Here is a 14,451-nt window from a genome sequence, read left to right on the forward strand (position 1 = left end):
AGACTATTTTCTGTTTAAAAGGTAGCATTTCAATTCTGCGAGTGAGGGTGGAGGGGGAGGGAAGGGTCACTTATTCAATAAATGGTCCAGGAATAGCTGAGCCTTAGGATTGAAGAGGTAAATGTAGAAAAATTAAGCTGTATTAAACCAGAAAAAAAGATGTAACTCTTGCAAAAACCTTGAGTTGGGAAAAGAAAAAACTGAATTGGGAAAAACTATAAAAGAAAAATATTGGTAAATCAAACCTTAAAAAATTATATTATGCTTTTTAAACTAACTTTTAAAAAAAATATGTGTTTTTACTGATTTTTAGAGAGCAATGGAGGGGGAGAGAGAGATAGAAACATCAATGAGAGAGAAGCAACATCTGTTGGCTGCCTCCTGCATAGACCCTGCTGGGGATGTGCCCTGACCTGAATCAAACGGTGACCTCTTGGTGCATGGGTCAACATTCAACCACGGAGCCACACCAGTTGGGCTAAACAGTAACTTTTTAATGCTGTAACTCTCACTATAAAGTGTGAAGGCAAATGATAAACTGGAAAAAGTATTTGCAATATATATGATAGGTAAAGTTCCAGTGAAAATAAAGATTAGTATCTCCACTGAAAAATAAGCACTGAATATACACAATTTACAAAGGAACAAATACAAATGTAATGTGAATCAAAGAAAGCCAGTTGAAAATAACAATGAGATTTTTCTTCTCTAATTTGCAAATATTAAAAAGAATTTTTAGAAGAACATGGGGAAATGAATTACTCATACACTGGTAACAGGAGCATAAATTTGTCTAACCTTTTTGAGGAGAAATTTAGCAATGTTGAATTAAATGCCTTAAGTATGTATTCTCTTTCACCTAGTAGTTCCACTGTATATATTCATAGATGGTCATATAAGCCATCCATGATATGTGGATGACATTTATTCTTTTAAGATGCCCAGTATTTGAACCTCCTTCCTCTATTTTTATTATCTCCCACTGAGTGAGTCTTCTTGGGATATTTATTTCAGTTGTCTGACTACCTTCTACCTACCACCATAGGATGTAAATTCTGTAAAGATAGGGGTTTTGTTCCCTGTTGTATCTCTAGTATCTAGAATTGGGTATAGTAGATGCCTAATTAAAAGAACTTATGTGCCAGTGAATCACTTTTCCAACCTCACTTGCAGCTAGGCTGTAGGTAAGTGTTTTGGACTCTGTTAAATGAATCTATGCTAGATTTGGACTCTGGAGTAAAGATATAAAAATGGGGGCCTGAAGAGGATTCTTACCTAGCAATAGAGTTTGTGGAATGATCAAAGTCCCAGGTATAAAAGGTGGTGCTGCAAGCTGCAGTGTGATTTGTGCTCACCAGACCTGTGTGTTGGCCTGGTTTCAGAACTTGCTCCTCATTACATAGATCAGAGGCTGATTCTCCAGCCTCCTTGATTGTGTGAGCTCCCTAATGTTCATTTTTTAAGGTTTTATTTTCTTAATTTTAAAATTAGAAATATATGTCCAAAAGAATGTATAAAATGAGTGCCATTTAGAGGTAAACATGTTTAACTTCCAGATTAAGGAATGGACTAGAACCACTAACTTAGAAGATTCCTGTTTACCTTTTACTGATTACAGTGTTCCTCTCACCCCTACAGGGTGCCACTATCTTGATTTCTTGTTAGTCACTCTTTTCTTTATAGTTTTAGCACATGCACATCTATTTGTAAGCAATATATTATTTGGTTTTGGAATCATAGCATGTGTTTTATTTCATGACTTAATTCTTTTAGTCTACATTATGTTTTTTAAATTCATACATTGCTTGTATTCAGCTGCTGGGCAATTGCATAGCTGTACCTCTTTTTATTTGGTGTCTATTCTGGTTGGTCATGGCTGCCAGTTATTAAATATTTTGAAAATCATCACTGGATTCATTCATTTGATGTGTGTCCTGTATAATATTCTATTATGTGAATTTACTGCAATTTATTTATTCATTCCTCTATTGATGGCTATTTGAATGTTTCTATGTTTTTAGTATTATAATGAAAGCCACAATGAGCATTCTTTTTTTTTTCTTTTTATCCTCACCTAAGGATAAGTTTTTCATTGAGTCTAGAAAGAGAGGAAGGGAATGGGAGAGAGAGAAAAACATTGATGTGAGAAAGAAACATTGATTGGTTGCCTCCTGTACATGCCCCAAGTGAGGAAGGAACCACAACCTGGGCATGTGCCCAATAGGGAATGGAACCCACCACCTTCTGGTGTATGGGACGACACTCCAACCAACTGAGCCACACCAGCCGGGGCTTATCTCTGGTGGGTTTAAAGATTTTTTTCTCTGATGTTCTGTAGTTCTGTGATGTGTCTAGTTACAGATTTCTAGGACTTTGTGTTTTTCAAGGATTAATGACTTTCAACAATTTTGATAGACTCTCAGACTTGTCTCTTCAAATAGTGCCTCTTCCTCATTCTATTACATCCTAATGTAATTCTGATTAGACTTAGTTTTTTCTTTATCCATGTCTCTTAACTTCTTTTCTATATACTCCATCTCTCTGGGTTGTATTTCTGGATAAATCAGTTAACTAAGTCTCTATTTTAACAAAACCTTCACAAGAGCAATTTTAGAGGAGTGATGGGCTTTAACTCCAGATTAATCTGAAGTTATGAGAGAATGAGAGGTGAAGCGATGGAAACATCCACCATAGTTAACTCAGTGTGGACGCTTTTTGTGAAGGGAGCAGAAAAATGGGAGTCGAGAGAGAGAGAGAGAGAGAGAGAGAGAGAGAGAGAGAGAGAAATATATATATATATATGATGGATGATATTAGGCATGTTTAGATACATAGGAATGATCTAGTAGAGAAGGAAAATTTGATGATGTAGAAAAGAACGATAATTTTTTAAATTTATTTATTGTTGACACTATTACAAATGGTCTCTATTTTCACCCTTTTATCCACCTCCACCAAGTCTCTGCACCTCCCCCACTCTGGCCATAACCACACTGTTGTCTGGGTCCATGGGCTATACACATTTATTCTTTGGCTAATCTCTTTGCCTTCTTTCATCCAATCTCCCCCACCCCCTTCCCCTCTGACCTCTGTCAGTCTGCTCCATGCATCCATGCCTCTGGTGCTATTTTGTTCATTAGATTCCACATATAAGTGAGATCATATGGTATGTGTTGTCCTCTCTCTGGCTTATTTTGCATAGTATAATACTCTTCAGGTCCATCCTTGCTGTTGCAAAGAGTTCCTTCTTTTTTATAGCTGCATAGTATTCCATTGTGTAAATGTATCATAGTTTTTTTATCCACTCATCTACTGATGGACACTTGGGCTGTTTCCAGAGCTTGGGTATTGTAAATAATGCTGCTAGAACATAGGGGCACATATATTCCTTCTGATTGGTATTTTGGGATTCTTAGAATATATTCCCAGAAGTGGGGTTGCAGGGTCAAAAGGCAGTTTCATTTTTAATTTTTTGATGAAACTCTATACTATTTTCCACAGTGTCTGCACCAGTCTGCATTCCCACCAACAGTGCATGAGGGTTCCCTTTTCTCCACAGGAAGGGATAGTTTTGTAGTGAAATCTTTGAGAAAGTGAGAAGGAACTAGGTCCTCTTTTTTTTAAATCCTCACCCAAGGACATTTTTCCATTTGTTTGTTTGTTTGTTCAGATAGAGTGGGAGGGAGAGTGAGAGAGAGAAACATCGATGTGAAAGGGACACATCGAGTGGCTGCCACCCGCAAGACCAACCAAGGCCGGGGACAAACTGCAACTGAGGTATGTGCCTTTAGTGGACACCGAACCTGGGTCTCTCTGGACCGCAGGTCAATGCTCTAACCGCTGAGCAAAACCGGCCAGGGCTAGGTCCACATTTTTAATTCTGTACTTTATTTGTGTTTTCGTATCACTCCTTTTAAGGGTTAGTGAAAGGGACTTTTCTTTTTAATCAGGCTGAGGTGACCATGCAGTCAGTTAAACAGGTATTATTCACTCAACAAATATTCCATTTGTCTTTTATGTGTCAGGCACTGTGCTAGTTTCTAGGAACAAAATAATAACAACATAAACATGATCCAGGCTCTCATGAAGCTTATAGTTTAGTGGTGGTGGTGGGTGTGATCCATTCAAAGGACTTCAGAGGGGAAGTACAGGACTGTGGGAGAGCATTTAATAGGGACCTTACTCCTTTAACCTTATTCTGGAGTAGTAGAGAAAGGACATTTGTACTATTTACAAAGAATTAATTAGACAAATTCTAGGAAACATTTGAAGTAGAGAGAAGAGCATAATTGAAGCCCAATTGCAGCAAGGAGCTTGCAGAGGTGTAGGAATTGAAAGAAGACTAGAGCATAATGAGTGAAAGACAAGATGAACTTTGAAGGGATAGCAGGTACCAAACAGTACAGAATCAAGAATTTTAGTCTGTCCTGTGAGCACTAGGGAAGTATTGAAGGGACTTAAGCAGAGTTATGGCAGAATCCATTTTTATACTATTTTTCTATAAAGGTGTACACACAAAGCTGCTGGAGCCTGATGCTATTAAACTAACTCCCTTTTTCAAATTATTTGTTTACTTAGCCATTAAGTGTGGCTTCCTCATTCAGACATAAGTGGAAGTTGCCCTGGAATTAATAAAATGGTTTTCTGCTCCATTCTGCTGTGTGTGTGTGTGTGTGTGTGTGTGTGTGTGTGTGTGTGTGTGTGAGAGAGAGAGAGAGAGAGAGAGAGAGAGAGTTGGTGGTGGGGAGATAGCTGGTAGTTAAGATACTATTTTTAAAATTTAACATAGCAATGAGAAATTAGCTAAATCTGCTTAGCATGTTAATTTATACTACATGCAGTATTAGAAAATTTTAAACTGCTATCTTTTATATTTGCATATTTTTAAATTATTCTAAGAAATTATGACAGATTTACATAAAGATTTGTTACAACCCCTAAGTTTTTTACTTAATGAAAATAAAATTGTTGTTTTATTCTTATTTCTCTTTTTATCGTAAATGTCAGAATGAATGCATCCTGTTTATATTATCAGTTTCTTTAGACATTATTCAGAGTTATCATTTGGACTACTTAAATTTATCTTAAGCTTTAGATTCTATTTAATGAACACCTAACACTATGCCTTGCACATAGTAGGCACTCAAAAATATGTTCAGTGAATCAAGGTATCTGATATAGTTGTCTTTTTTTTTCAATTACAGTTTACAGTCAATACTATTTGTATTAGTTTCAGGTGTACAATATTGTGGCTATCATATACTTTACAAAGTGTTACCCCCAATATTTTCAGTACCACCTGGTACTATACATAGTTATTACAATACTATTGACTATATTTCCTATGCTGTACTTTACATTCCCATGACTATTTTATAACTACCAATTTGTGCTTCTTAATCTCTTCACCTTTTTCACTCAGTCTCCCAACACCCTCTCTGGCAACCATTAGTCTCTTCATTGTGTCTATGAGTCTGTTTCAATTTTGTTTGTTCATTTATTTTGTTTTGTTTTGTTTTTTTAGTTTCTGCATGTAAGTGAACTCATATGGCATTTGTCTTTCTCTGTCTAACTTACTTAACTTAGCATAATACCCCCAAGGCCCATTTATGCTGTTGCAAATGGTAAGATATCCTTTTCTGATACAGTGTTCTTATTGCACCTCATAAAAATTTCCTTCCTTAATTTCTTCCCTTTGCACAAAATACATTGCCCTTGTTTGATATTCATTTTCTTCTTGGCTCTGTAGTCTTCAATGTTCTACTCTGAATATTATTATTTTGCTATTTTCCCTTATTCATAATCCCTTTTTAACATTTGACTGTCCTGAATATTTTTCTTGAGATTCATGTACTTGCTATTTTGTATTCTAAACCTGTGCCCATTTTTCTCTTAGGAAATGTATTTTTTCCTTTTCTCTCTTGATCTAACTTAATTTGTATTGAAAAAAAAATTTGAACCTGTTTATGATTATGTTTTACAGTATTTTAATTGCAGTTTCCCCATCCTGAGGAACTATTGAATCGTTACTATGTATTTGATAAACATAATTTTATGTATTCTATGTTTTTAGTCTATTGAAGACAATGAAGTGTATTTGCCTAATGATGAAATTTGGACCTATGATATTGATAGTGGGTTGTGGTAAGTAATTTTAAATTGCAGAATGTCCAGTCTTTTCTATTGAATTTATTGGGATGACACTGGCTTATAAAACCATACAGGTTTCACATGTCCAACTCAATAAATCATCATCTGCACACTGCATCATGGGCTCACCATATGTGTTATAAATGTTTTCATAGACTCGGGAATTTAAGACCATTCGTAGAACATACTGCACCATTCATTTCTCCTTTTCCTTTTCTTTTAATGCTTTATTCTCTCTGGCTCTTTCCCCTGCTTCCTTCCTTTCTCCACTATTTGTCCTTTACCATTACTCACAAGTCTAAGGCTGTCTGAAGACTTTGTTCTGCTATTTAATTCCCAGTTCTGGTGACACAAGTGAAGATTTTGTAATTTTTTTCCAGTAAGTTGAAAAGTCTTTACAGCATATCTTTTTAGAATTTTTACAGTATTGGCTACCGTTATATTTTTATTTTAATTGTCAGCGACGATTTTCATTTAAAAAGGACTCATGGATACCAAAGGGAATTTTAACTTACCTTTCTGGAAAGTTAAGAAATTCCATGTTACTCTTGCTGCAGGACAATGCACCTCATGGAAGGAGAGCTCCCCACCTCTATGTCAGGAAGTTGCGGTGCTTGCATTAACGGGAAGCTGTACGTTTTTGGAGGATATGATGACAAAGGCTACAGCAATCGAGTAATATTTTCTTTTAATTCAGGAGTGCAGAAAATGTGTAATATTTAGTGTATCACATTATCTCACACGTTTACAAATATTTTTAAAAGTCATATGTAGAAAATCTTGTGTTTACGACTATAAGGTAGAGTGCAGATGCAGTAATTTTAGAGTGAAAATGCAGTAGTTTTGCTTTTCTTCCATGTCTTTCTGCTATAGGATTAGCTATATACATAATTGATTTATAAGGCAAGAGAATGATAAGAAAAGATCTATTTCAGTATGTTTTATATATCATTTTTGCTTCTAAAACATAGTTTCATTTTCATTAACTCCACACTTAAATTTTTTACCTTTTAAAAAGAAAAAAGTAATATTAATTTTTGGATCACATAATCCTCAGATATAGATTTAATTTTGAAGTGCCCTGTCTGTTAATGGTGTTCTCCTCTTTTAAAAGCTTTATTTTGTTAATTTGCGAACCAGAGATGGAACCTACATTTGGGAAAAAATCACCAACTTTGAAGGAAAACCACCCACACCACGTGATAAACTTTCTTGCTGGGTATATAAAGACAGGTAATGCAGCAAAATTGCCTCATTAATTACACTCATGTAAGGATGATAGCTTGTGGCCAGAAGGGAGAAAACTTGAGAGTCGATGATTTTTTTCTCGTCATATAATTACCAAGTTGTTTAGATGTTAATGGTAACAGCAGTTTTAAACACTGGAAGAGCTAAAAAATAAAAATAAACACATGGAAGCAACTATTTGTTTTTTAAAAATTAATTTATTAATTAAATTGTCTGAATAGTTAGTATATTTACATGGTTCAAAACCATATTAAAAATATTATAGTGAAAGTTTTGGCTCCCACTCCTATCCCTGCTCCCCCATGCACAAAGAGCTACTTCTTTTAATATCTTTTGTATTCTTATGACAGTGGCTCCCCAAATGGTCTACCATTGTAATCACCTGGGAATCTTTTAAAAATTCCAAAGCCAAGGTGATACCACAGACTAATTAAATTACAGTCGGGGAGTATGATTTTTTGAAACTCCTAAGGTGATTGCAAAATGCAGACAAGTTTGGAAACCAGGAAACTACTGCTATTAGTATTACTTTATGCAAATAGAAGCTAATATGTATGTGTGTGTGTGTGTTTGTGTATGTATTCCTCTTTTTTTCTTCCTCCTTAACAAATATCAGTGTACTCTCTGTACACTGTTCTGCACACTGCTGTTTCTTTTAGTTAACAGGCCTGGAGATCTTTCATCTTTCTGTATTCCTAGTTAGAAAGCTTGTTCTTGGTGTTTTTTTTGTTTTTGTTTTTGTTTTTTTTTGCTGCTGCCTAGTTTTCTCCTCTGTGAATATACTGTAGATTGTTTCAACTCATTTACCATTACAAATTATGCTTCAATATATGCTTTGTGTAAGTGTGTGTGGGTGTGTGTGTGTGCACGTGCACGCGTGTACTTATCAGATAGATCTATTGAATAAAATTCCAGAATAAGATGGCTGGGTCAAAAGGTAATGCATTTCTAATTTTGTAGATGTTTAGTTTGCAAAGGCTGCTGTAACAAGGTACCACAAACTGAGTGACTTATTTTTTGTTGTTGTTGTTCAGATAGAGTGGGAGGGAGAGAGAGAAGAAGGAGAGAGAGAGAGAGAGAGAGAGAGAGAGAGAAACATCAATGTGAAAGGGACACATCGAGTGGCTGCCTCCTGCCGACCCAACCAGACCCAACCAGGGCCGGGGACAAACTGCAACGGAGGTACATGCCCCTAGCGGGAACCGAACCCAGGTCTCTCTGGACCGCAGGCTGATGCTCTAACCGCTGAGCCAAACTGGCCAGGGCAAACTGAGTGACTTAAACAACCATATATGTTGTCTCACAGTTCTGGAAGCTAGAAGTCTGAGATCAAAGTGTCAGCAGAGTTGGACCCTTTTTTGGGTTTTGAGGAAAAATCTATTCCATGCCTCTCCCTAGTCCGGCGGTTATTGGCAATCTTTGGTGTTCCTTGGCATATAGAAGCACCACTCCTATCTGCTTCAACTTCATAATAGCATTCTCCCAGTGCATGCTTGTCTGTCTCCAGGGCCTGCCCCAATCACCTCGTTTTAACTTGATTGCCTCTGTAAAGACCCTCTTTTCAGATAAGGTCACATTCTGAGATACTGGTGATTAGGACTTCAACATATACATTTTGGGAGGATATAGTTCAATCCATAATAATAAATTTTGCCAATTTTTCCTCCATAGAAATTGTGCTGTTTTGCATTCTCAACAATGAAATGCTTATTTCTCTACAGCTTGCCAAGAGTTCTCGGGCAAACTTAGGTTTGTTTGTTTGCCAACTAAGAAGTGATGTCTCAGTCTTATTTCGATTTTCATTAAAATATTTTTGTGAGTTTGAATATTTTCATATGTTTAAGGGTAATTTTTATTTCTTTTTCTCTAGACTGGTCATGTTCTTTGCTAGTTATTTTCTATTGTTGGCATTTATAATCTCAATAATGTGTTCTGCGTGCACTAAAAAGTGTGTTCTGCGTGCATTAAAAAGCTTTTTTAAAAAGATACTTCAAAAAAATTTTTTTGTATGCAAGAAGTGTTAATTTATTCAAAATAAACATTTAAAACAGGCCACAACTTTTATGAGCTTGTGTTGGCACTTTTTCTGCCTTTATAAATTGAATTTATTGGGGTGACATTGTTTAATAAAATTACATAGGTTTCAGTTATACAATTCTACATTTCATCATCTGTATTTTGGATTGTGTGTTTACCACCCCAAGTCAATTTTTTCATCACCATTTATCCAAACTTTACCTTATTCTACCTCCCCCACCCCCTTCCCTCTGGCAATCACCTTACTGTTGTCTGTGTTCATGAATTTTTCTTTTTTTTTATTTGCCTAATTCCTTCACCCTTCTCACCCAGCCACCAAACCCCTCCCTTCTGACAGCTGTCCGTTAGTTCTCTGCATCTTTGAGTCTGTCTCCACTTTACTTGTTAGTTTATTTTGTTCATTAGATTTCACATTTAAGTGAAATCATATGGTACTTGTATTTCTTTACTGGCTTATTTCACTTAGCATAATACTCTCTAGGTCCATCCATGCTGTTGCAAAAGGTAAGATTTCCTTCTTTTTTTACAACCAAGTAGTATTCCATTGTATATATGTACTGCAGCTTTTTTATCTACTCATCTACTGATGGGCACGTGGGCTGCTTCCAAGTCTTGGCTATTGCAAATAATGCTATAGTGAACATAGGGGTACATGTATTCTTTTGAATTAGCGTTTTTGGGTTTCTTTGGATATAGACCCAGAAGTGGATTTGCTGGGTCATAAGGTAGTTCCATTTTTAATTTTTTGAAGTAAACCCATGCTGCTTTCCACAGTGACTGCACCAATCTGTTTACCCACCAACAGTGTACAAGGGTTACCTTTTCTCCACATCCTCGCCAACACTTGTTGTTTGTTGATTTATTGATGATAGCCATTCTGACAGGTGTGAGGTGGTGCATGATTGTGGTTTTAATTTGCATTTCTCTGATGATTAGTAATGATGAGCATGTTTTCATATATCTATTGGCCATTTGTATGTCCTCTTTTGAGAAGTGTCTATTCAAGTCCTTTGCCCATTTATTAATTGGATTACTTGGGTTTTTTTTGGTGTTGAGTTTTATAAGTTACTTATACATTTTGGATATTTAGCCCTTATCAGATGTATGGGCAAATATATTCTCCAATTCAGTAGGTTGTCTCTTTATTTTGTTGATAGTTTTCTTTGCTGTGAAAAATTTTTAATTTGATGTAGTCCCATTTCTCATTTGTCTGAGGTTATATATCAGAAAAAATATTGCGCCCTGGCTGGTTTGGCTCAGCGGTTAGAGCATTGGCCTGCGGTCCAGAGAGACCCGGGTTCGGTTCCTGCTAAGGGCATGTACCTCGGTTGCAGTTTGTCCCGGGCCCTGGTTGGTCGTGCGGGTGGCAGCCACTCGATGTGTCCCTTTCACATCGATGTTTCTCTCTCTCTCTCTCTCTTCCTCTCTCTCCCTCCCACTCTATCTGTGCAAATGGAAAAATGTCCTCGGATGAGGATAAAAAAAAAAAAAGAAAAAATATTGCTCTGAGATATGTCTGAGATTTTACTGCCTGTGTTTTATTCTAAGATTTTTATGGTTTCAAGTCCAACATTTAAGTCTTTAATCCATTTTGAGTTTATTCTTGTGTATGGTGTAAGTTGGTGGTCTAGTTTCATTTATTTGTACATATCTGTTCAGTTTTCCCAACACCATTTATTGAATAGACAATCTTTACCCAATTGTATATTTTGCCTCCTTTGTCTAATATTAATTGACTACAAAGGTTTTCTGGGCTGCCTATTATGTTCCATTAATCTATATGTCTATTTTCATGCCAGTACCATGGTGTTTTGTTTACTATAGTCTTATAGTATAGTTTTATATTAAGTAACATGATTCCTTCAGCTTTGTTCTTCTTTCTCAAGATTTCTGTGGCTATTCAGGGTCTTTTGTGGTTCCATGTAAATTTTTGGAATATTTGCTCTAGTTCTGTAAAATATGCCATTGGTATCTTGATAGGAATAATGTTGAATCTATAGATTGCTTTGAGTATTATGGATATTCTAATGATATTAATTTTTCCTATCCATGAACACCATATATAGTTCCACTTATTTGTATCTTCTTCAGTTTTCTTCTTTAGTGTCTTATAATTTTCCAGATACAGGTCTTTTACATCCTTTGTTAAATTTATTCCTAGATACATTTTTTTTTTATGAAGCAATTGTAAATGGGATTTTTTTCTTAGTTTCCCTCTTTGATAGTTCATTATTGGTGTATAAACATACAACTGATTTCTGGATATTTATTTTGTATCCCACTACTTTACTGAATTCATGTATCAGTTCCAGTACTTTTTTGGGTGGAATCTTTAGGATTCTCTAAATACAGTATTATGTCTTCTGCAAATAATAACAGCTTTACTGCTTCCTTTCCTATTTAAATGCCTTTCTTTTTAATACATGTAAGTTCTTTGGTTTATTTCTTCCCACCCCCCAACCCCTTTCCCTTTGAGGTTTGTCAGTCTTGCAACCAATTTGTACTTTTTAATCCCTTCACCTTTTTCACCCATTACCCCAATCCCCCTTCCATCTGGCAACCAACAAAATGTTCTCTGTATCTATGAGAATGTTTCTGTTCTGCCTGTTCATTTTGTTTGTAGATTTTATTGTCAATAGATATGTATTCATTGTCATTTTGTTTGTTCATATATTTTATCTTTTTCTTCAAAAAGACCCTTCAACATTTCAAATAATAATGGTTTGGTGGTGATGAACTCCTTTAATTTTTTCTTGTCTGGGAAACTCTTTATATGGCCATCGATTCTAAATGACAGCTTTGCAGGATACAGTAATCTTGGTTGTAGGTTCTTGCTTTTCATCACTCTGAATATTTCTTGCCACTCCCTTCTGGCCTGCAAAGTTTCTTTTGAGAAATCAGCTGACAGCCTTATGGGAACTCCCTTGTAAGTAACTAACTGCTTTTCTCTTGCTGCTTTTAAGAGTCTCTCTTTGTCTTGAACCTTTTGCATTTTGATGATGATGTGTCTTGGTGTAGGCCTCTTGGGGTTCATCTTGTTTGGGACTCTCTGTGCTTCCTGGACTTGTGTGTCTGTTTCCTTCACCAAGTTAGGGAAGTTTTCTGCCATTATTGTTTCAAACAGGTTTTCGATTTCTTGTTCTCTCTCTTCTCCTTCTGGCACTCCCAAAATGCGAATGTTGGCACACTTGAGGTTGTCCCAGAGGTTCCTTACACTATCCTCATTTTTTTTGGATTCTTTTTTCTTTTTGCTGTTCTGATTGGGTGTTTTTTGCTTCCTTATATTCCAAATCGATGGTTTGCTTCTTGGCTTTAACCACTCTACTACTGAATCTGTGTAAATTATTCTTTATTTCAGTTAGTGCCTCCTTCATTTCTGACTGTGCATCCTTCATTTCTGACTGGTCCTTTTTTATGCTCTTGAGGCCCTCACTAAGTTTGCTGAGGTTCTCTGAACATCTTTATAAGCAGTATTTTGAACTCAGCATCTGTTAGGTTGCTTATCTCCATTTTGCTTAGTTCTGTTCCTGGGGTTTTGTTCTATCATTTGGGACCTGTTTCTTTGTCTCCTCATTTTGGCTGCCTCCCTGTGTTTGTTTCAGTGTATTACTTAATGAGAGGTATGGGGCTAGCTGAGACCAGATGCTACTTGTTTGAAAGAATTTAGGAAAACCTGAAGCAGGATCCAAGACCGGCCAATCCTATGGTTAAGCAACTGGCAACAGCTTGGGTGGGCCTGAAAGTTGGGTGGGGCAGGGCCTCAGGGAATCACCAGGGCAGAGCTACCAGTGTGAGCCAGGTTACTGGAGTCCCAGATATGGAGGCTGTCTGCCGCCCCAGGGAAGGGCTCACCAAAGGAACAAAGGCCTCTGATAGCACGTTTGTCCCAGAGAAAGCCCCCTCTCCAGCCCTAGCTGCAATGCCCAACAGCTCAGTTCTTCCCTTTATGTCTCTGGCACCCCTCGAGCTGCCTCCCTTCCAAGCTTAGAGGGAGTGAGTCTGATAAGTATAAGTCTGTGCATGGGCCCTTTAAGAGGAGCTGCTTCAGCCTCCCTGAGCCTCAGTTCCTGCTGGTTTTTCCAGCCAGAAGTTATGGTAACTTCTCCTACTGGCACTGGAACTCTGAGCAGGGCGCCTGTTTTGGGACGGGGACCCCCTCAGTCCTCAGGGAGGACGTTTCCAGCCGAGGTACCCTCCTGAATTTTATCTGCCACACGTGGGTGTGGGGCTAGCCTATCTGCCCCTTCGCCCCTCCTCCCCTCCTACCAGTCTCCATGTGGCTGCTTCTTTAATCCGTAGTTGTAGGACTTCCATTCAGCTCGATTTCAGGCGGCTTTGAATGATGGTTGTTCTGTAGTTTAATTGTATCTCTGATGTGGTTGTGGGAGGACGTGATACCACGTTTACCTACCTGCCATCTTGACCGGAAGTCAAATGGCAGAGCAAAAGTCTTGACAATAATAACATCAAAGCAACAAAGCAGAAGAAAATAGTGAACAAAGAACTAAATAACAAAAAAAAATTTTTTTCAGAAAAAGTCAGCCAAGTGAAGTTTGTTTAGGCAGCTTATGTGGTCTGGGGCTCACAGTTTTGTATGCTAATTTCAGGCCTCCCAGGAGGTACTTTCATGCCAGCCAGTGTCAGAGGTGTCCAATTTTGGCTCTGGTGTCCTGTTGTAGCTGTGGTCAATCTGAGGCTCTCTGAGGACCGCCTCTACCTGCCAGCTACTCTGCTGTCCCCCTTAGGTTGCCTGGTCTTCCAAAGAGAGTCTTTAGGGTGGAGTGATCCCCCTGCTTAGAGATTATGCCATCAGGCACTCAATGAGGGGAAATTAATCTCTGCTTCAAAGTCAAACTCCTCAGTATCTACCATATCCTCCAACTCTAGTTCCCCCTAATGTGGCCTGGTGCAGGTTCAGGTTGGATATAGCCCACACCTTTTCTGCAGAAGTTTTAGCTGCCCTGGGTTCAGTGGGATTGATCGAGTCTCCAGTGAGTATCTCATCTTCCCAGCCCA

At 37.5% G+C, this 14,451-nt stretch overlaps 1 protein-coding gene across 1 annotated transcript in view; it reads left to right on the forward strand.

Annotated features, from left to right (window-relative positions):
- Window positions 1-14,451, forward strand: part of KLHDC1 (kelch domain containing 1) — a 55,036-nt gene that overhangs the window by 2,721 nt on the left and 37,864 nt on the right. Inside the window, exons 2-4 of the mRNA XM_036269953.1 lie at window positions 6,074-6,144; window positions 6,708-6,825; window positions 7,265-7,383. Coding sequence (XP_036125846.1) covers window positions 6,074-6,144; window positions 6,708-6,825; window positions 7,265-7,383 — 308 coding nt within the window. The remainder of the gene's footprint in view (window positions 1-6,073; window positions 6,145-6,707; window positions 6,826-7,264; window positions 7,384-14,451) is intronic.

The sequence above is a fragment of the Molossus molossus genome, unplaced genomic scaffold (genome assembly GCF_014108415.1).
Source record: "Molossus molossus isolate mMolMol1 unplaced genomic scaffold, mMolMol1.p scaffold_m16_p_1, whole genome shotgun sequence".
Taxonomy (NCBI): domain Eukaryota; kingdom Metazoa; phylum Chordata; class Mammalia; order Chiroptera; family Molossidae; genus Molossus; species Molossus molossus.